The sequence below is a fragment of the Dysidea avara genome, chromosome 6, assembly GCF_963678975.1.
Source record: "Dysidea avara chromosome 6, odDysAvar1.4, whole genome shotgun sequence".
NCBI classification, from domain to species: domain Eukaryota; kingdom Metazoa; phylum Porifera; class Demospongiae; order Dictyoceratida; family Dysideidae; genus Dysidea; species Dysidea avara.
In genome coordinates this window covers 15,489,262-15,495,745 of record NC_089277.1, presented here as the reverse complement: position 1 = coordinate 15,495,745, position 6,484 = coordinate 15,489,262, and the positions used below count along the sequence as shown (strand labels likewise).

The 6,484-nt window shown below is 36.6% G+C and overlaps 1 protein-coding gene across 1 annotated transcript in view; it reads right to left on the bottom strand.

The window, feature by feature from the left end:
* Nucleotides 1–1,998: 1,998 nt before the first annotated feature.
* Nucleotides 1,999–6,484, bottom strand: part of LOC136257703 (uncharacterized) — a 112,141-nt gene continuing 107,655 nt past the window's right edge. The window contains exons 14-15 of the mRNA XM_066050992.1: nt 3,665–3,746; nt 1,999–2,237 (exon numbers count right to left, since the gene is read on the bottom strand). Coding sequence (XP_065907064.1) covers nt 2,146–2,237; nt 3,665–3,746 — 174 coding nt within the window. The 3' untranslated portion in view covers nt 1,999–2,145. The remainder of the gene's footprint in view (nt 2,238–3,664; nt 3,747–6,484) is intronic.

Here is a 6,484-nt window from a genome sequence, read left to right as displayed (position 1 = left end):
TGACTTCACCCGGGAGAGCATAACAAATCATGATTGAAAGCCAAGATGATCACTTCATTCATTTTATAAGCATGCCTAAAGTATGTCGGAGATACAGCAAACATTGTAGCTAGCTGACGTGGTGCCAACTACATTTGACATGCATGCATGGCAGTACATGTACATGGAATTATATATAGAGACAAACATAGGCAGATCTAGCAGACACTAAGGAGGGGGGGGGGGAATCTGGCATGACTGCTACCTCGGTTAGAGATTAAGGATGGGGACAAAAAGGTTTAGGGTACAACTGTATATTCCATTTAGCTTCACAACATGATGAACAAAGGACATGTAGCTACATTCTAAGATTCCAGAATATCTTCTGAGAAATTGTTAAAAGCCGAGTAGATCTCCTAGAGACTGAGCATTTTTGATAATATAGAGGTTGTACATTAATCAAATTATAATATAATATAATTTGCAAAGCATGTAGCTATTAACCTAGAAAATAGCCTATAAAACTTGTTTGATGGTAAAGTGTACTACATCAAAAGAAGGCAACGTTAATGGTGCCAGTAAAAATTATTGATGTATATAGTGACATTAGAATTGTGACAGTTCCATTAGAGTAATGACTGCTCTATTAGAGTATATCCCACAAGCTTGTTTGTCTCAATTTCTTTTAATGCATGCACAGTACGTATACAGTTTATAGCTACCTGTAAAGTGCATTTTAGTAGAGCAGTATAGCACATAAAGATGGTGATTTTGTGTACTTTGTGAGAAAAGCATCAAATTTGACACATAGACTGAAAATTTGCCATTTTTGTCTTTATTTCCCTGAGGTATTATTTTGCACTATTGAAACATGGTCTAGATTAAAGATGTTAAATCTAAGGGAAGAAAAGCTCTCATTCAACTCTAAAGTTATGACTAGTCATAAAATTCTTTGATTTATCCACCCTTTGGGTATAAAATTAATTACCAATGCAATGGGCAAGTAACTTATACTTGGAATTTCATGGCAGAAGTGGTTGAGCTTGAAAAGTCACAGCATTGAACTAACAAATTCTACGGCATTTAACGAACCATAATTATAAATAACGGATATATATATATATATATATATATATTATGAAAATGAATAAGCAAGAAGCTGGTCTACTGCAAGACTAGACTATACCTCGCACAGAGATTGCTGCTGCTGTGCTACTTAGTTCAGATGCACTTTAGCAATCAGATCATAACTTTGGATTGAAATTACCAATTGACTCCATGATCAAATAAGACTGAGATCTAGAAACCATGTGTTAACAGTGCCTTAACTTTTTCACTATGCCATTCTACTATTTACAAGGCTGTTTCTTCTATTTGTCCATTGGCTTTCTGCACTTCAATACAATTCCCAGATTGTGTTTGGTATCAAGATAGTCTAAGGCAAGAGATGGGCCAAGGGGCAAAGTTCCTTTGCTCAGATCTTGGAGACAAACATTTGTGGAAGTAGCCCATAAAGTTAGTGCATCAAATGAATGCAAATAACAGGATTGTCCAGAGAGATCACAGACACAACAACCCCAACACCGCTAGGACAGTGTCAACAAACAATGCAATCACCAAAGCTGCATAGCAATGAGGATAAAACCAAAAGTTTATAGCACAGTAGCTACTGTAATATTTTTAGGTTACTAGCCCTGCCCCAGGAGGATTTGGCTGCACAAGACTCAAGCGCCTTAGTGGTGTACAGGCATCCCAGTGCTGGTTTGCTGGGGGGCCAAAGCTGTGTTTTGCAAGACTGCCATTGGCTTTGGTTTTTGTTTTGTTGTGTATGTAGGATTTGAACAGGCCTTACACATGATACATAAATAACCCATGCAACTATATACAGTTGAGTATTAATATTATTAGTGATCCTGTAGGGTTTGCACCATCATCTGAAATGGCAAAGATGACAATAAAGCATCCCTGTGGAACTTGAAGAGTGCAAATTTAGAAATGCTTTTACTACAGAAACCATTTGGAGTCTGGATAAAGATTCTGATGTACAAAGTTTATTTACATGCATTGGGTTATACACATTATAGCCTACCAACAGTACCAAGGTACCCGACATATACCATACAATAAATATGATACAAAAATAAAAAGCATTTCATGTTATCCGGTTTAGAGGTTTTCAAATACTAACTGAAATGCTTCAATCCATTTCTTCTTTAAATCATCTGAAGGTGCTTGCAAGTTGTAAACTGTATGGTTTCCTAAGAAAAATGATTACACGATAGTATACATGAGCATATATCTTATCTTTATGCACAAAGAAAAGCAGCTTATTCTCATGTTTTACTGGGTGTATGAGTATGGAAGTACTATGACTTATGTCCACAGGGGGATTGTGCATACCTTACAAATGATACATAGGCCCCGGCCTATTATGCCCAAAATTTTACCTATTATGCTTTTGAGCATTGCTCAAAAGTTAAGCTTATTATGCTCAAAATTATGCTTTCCAAATCAAGAATATGCTCTAGAACTAACTGTTTTATTACACTACATTAGTGTTTCTGACTGCTGTATTAGAGCATTTCGATCTAATTTCCGCGAAGCATGAAGCGTGAATAACCAACAAAGAAATGATTAGATATTATATAAAATGCACCTATAATACTATTGGCAGTGATTATTTGCTTTCTTTCAGGAGCACATATTGCTTAAAATTTCAAATATCGTCCCTATAAAAGCATAATGCTAGCACCTATTATGCTTTAAATTATGCTGGCATAATCGGCCGGGGCCTAATGATACATACATCACTCATGCAGCATTGTGTGTGTGTGTGTGTGTGTGTGTTGTGTGTGTGTGTGTGTGTGTGTGTGTGTGTGTGTGTGTGTGTGTGTGTGTGTGTGTGTGTGTGTGTGTGTGTGTGTGTGTGTGTGTGTGTGTGTGTGTATGTGTGTGTGTGTGTGTGTGTGTGTGAGGAAGAAGTTGCTAGGTGGGACACTTGTGACTGCTTTAATAGATTGTTGATGCACTACAGAGCAATAACTGTTATGTCACATGATATGGAAAAATGCATAACTGTAACTTCCACAGAGCAAAAATTTCCACAGAGCAAAAATATGTGAAAAATTTAATGGCATGTCTCCTATGAGTTTGGCTGTGGGTGACTTGTTTCCCATGAAGCTTACTTACATAGGATAAAGAACAATAGTTGGGAAAGACCATGCAAGACGAATGCTACAGTGTATTTTGGCATCAGATTGGGTTACAAGAATAAAATGACTATTTTTGGCCCAACTTAACAAAGCAATAGTCACCAAACGACAATTCAGTGAGGAAGAACTGATGATAGTAAACTATAGCACATTTATTAGTCGATACAAATGTTGTGGGACTCTTCTATCATTCTTAACAAAATTCTTGTACCCTCACAAATTTTTCTAATTATCAGCCATAACTTGCCCAGCACTTGTATTTCATCAATGTCACTTATACTACTGTCTTTCTTGCTCCTGATAATGCATTAACATTGTGTCTGAGGCAATGTACATCCTCTACCATATATTGACCATACATTGCACTGTATTGCACATTAGCAATGTTATGGATAGTGTGCATGGTGACTGAACACAGCACTAAAAATGTAATTAGCTATTTAACCGGACAAATGGATCACGTACATACGTACCTTGGACATATGCAGCCGTGGCTTTATCAAGTTCGCAGCTTTTCATATTAGTTCTTGATTTATTGCATAATTCAAAATAATTCTATGGATACAGATAATACATAATACTCCGGCATCAATCAACGTAATTTTAAGTACAACACAAGTACAATAAGATCACCATAACAATATTACAAAAGTTCAACAAATTTTGGAGGATATACGATCAGAATTAGTAACATAACCTAGACAAATAAACTTTTAGCTACTTTCCTTTCATTGTGCCCTATCACCATGAATTATCAGCTTTTCTGCTTCAACACTTACTGATGACCGTCACTACTATTTGTGACCGGGCCTGCGAAAACAGGGCATGTGGGCACAAACTACACCCCATCACTCTACAGGTGATATCTTAGTATTGGAAAAGTATATTTCCATTCTGTAACTTGCATCATGATGCCATATAAATGCTTACTACGAGCTGAAAATTGTAATGCCATAGCATAATGGTACAAAACGTTATGAGTGATGAAAGTGTGAAAAAGTAGGCAAAAATCATGTGCCCACATGCCCTATTATTGCAGGCCCGGTCACATTTATAGCCAGCGTATACATCACTGGTTGTTTACTCCATGGAATTTCCCACAAAACTAATGATGTTGACCACAGTGTTTTCAGGTCTCAGATCATATCCATTAGATACATATGATGGGTAATCTGATGATCTGTATATGCCTCTACGTGAAGGGAGAATTTGTGCTAATATCATGAGTAATAGTATAACCAAGAGTATTGAACTGCATATTGGCCTGTGATCAATGATTGCATGAAATAACACGGGTATATTTCAGTAATTGTTTGTTTACATGAAATGGTAATTTGAAATGTGTACATGGCAACAGGACTTTGTTCACTTGGTCTCTAAACCAACTGGCTAGCAAATACAAGATAGTTTCAAAGGGAGATGATCAATACTAGTGTTCTGGCACTGCAAAGAGTATCCCTAAAGGTATGGAAATATGCTCATTTGTGCTCCTAATCTTTGAGTTGTTGGGTCCTTACGTGTATACAAACCATTAATGGTAGCCTAAACAAACAATTACTGAAATATCCATGTTACTTTATGAATCATTACTTCAATACCCTAGGTTACTCAAAATCATGGCCTGGGTGATATACTCTTATTGTATGTACACATCTCAATCAACTTCTAGGCTTGAGCCAATTATGCATTTAAGCAGAAAATCAGCCTATTACGTTCAAAATTATGCCTTGACATTGTACATTTTGTTGATATGGAATGCAGTACTAAGGTGTAGTGTGTTCATGCTTTGCTGTATTTTTGATATGTGTATTGTGTATTTTAATTTTGAAAATTGTCCTATTATGCTGGCATACTGCTTGTGCTTTTGCTAGCCTATAATGCATGCTGTCATAATTGGTGCAAGCCTACCGATTTCTGGCATAAAGACAGAACTCTCATCTTTCTCACTAACAAATTATATACTAAAATTCTGACTATACAGATCAACATGAACTCATACAAAGTGGTGAACCTTTGTATGATGTCACTTCACATTTGTATGCACAGGGTATAGACCCAAAACAATTAAAGTTCAAATATACATTCAATCACTGAAACAGTACGCCATGCTATTGTGATGACCAAGCCAGACATTGCTTGTATTAGCAATTGTATAAGCATAATTATATACAGTGGTACAGACAGCAGTAAAAGTGTAGACTACAAGTAGTCGTTTATATACAGTGCTCCCTTGCTTCCATTATCCAAACACTTGGTTATCTGAACAGTAGAAATGACTGCTCTATTAGAGTATTTGTCTAATATGTATGTTCTATTAGAGTATTTGAACAGGGCCCTGTATATAAATTACCCGACCTTTTTGATCATGTTTTGGTCCCAATGGGGGTGGATAATCAAGGGAGCACTATATATACCATGGGCAAGAGTACTTTGTGGCCCTCGGGGCAAGTGCGTATGTACCAGGCAAAGCACTCGTGCCTGTGGTATAACTAATATGTGCCACGTGGGTTAAGGGTATTCTATACAGTCCGCTTATATGGCTTCCCATGAAATTTAATTTGTTCTATAACTTACAAATGGTTTTAGCAAATGTTCTGTACTGTTTTACTGGATATAAGCTAACACTAGTACATAGTTTAATTCAAACCCAACTGCTAAATTTGCATATACTAGAATTAGTCCTACAGTTTACGCACAAGAGCCTTGATACTTTTATGATACACTATGCTAAACAGCACAAACCATTGTACGTTTTTATTTAGCTTCTCAATCATCACATATTTATCTTTTGGGTTGACACTCCCAGAAATCCTTTTCTTTACTTCCACGTTATTCATCATCTGGACTTGCTATTTCAAAATGGCAAACGCTCTTCTTTGGAAAAATTACTAAAGTAGCTTGTGTGAAACTTTCATGTCTACTGGATTAAAAATGGTGGAGTAGTTCTAATTTAAGTGAGAGGGTGTAGAATAGCAAGATGCGTGTATTGGTTGCTATGGGATACCTATTTTACAGGTACTAAAATGTGTCAACGTGTCACAGACCAATTAAGTGACCATAATATTTCTTTTAGTGCAAAACAGACTATGTCTTGGGAAGCCTTGTACGAACTGTACAGAGCACCATTAATCAGCTACACATGTGAGAGCACTTTTACAAGTGCATTTATATTGGGCTTTGTGAATTTCGATAGTGGACACTGGAAACAACGTAAGATTGACATTGCTGTGCTAAGAGTTCAAATGTACATGCAACGACATGACCATACAAAAAGTTCGATTGTGGGTTTATAC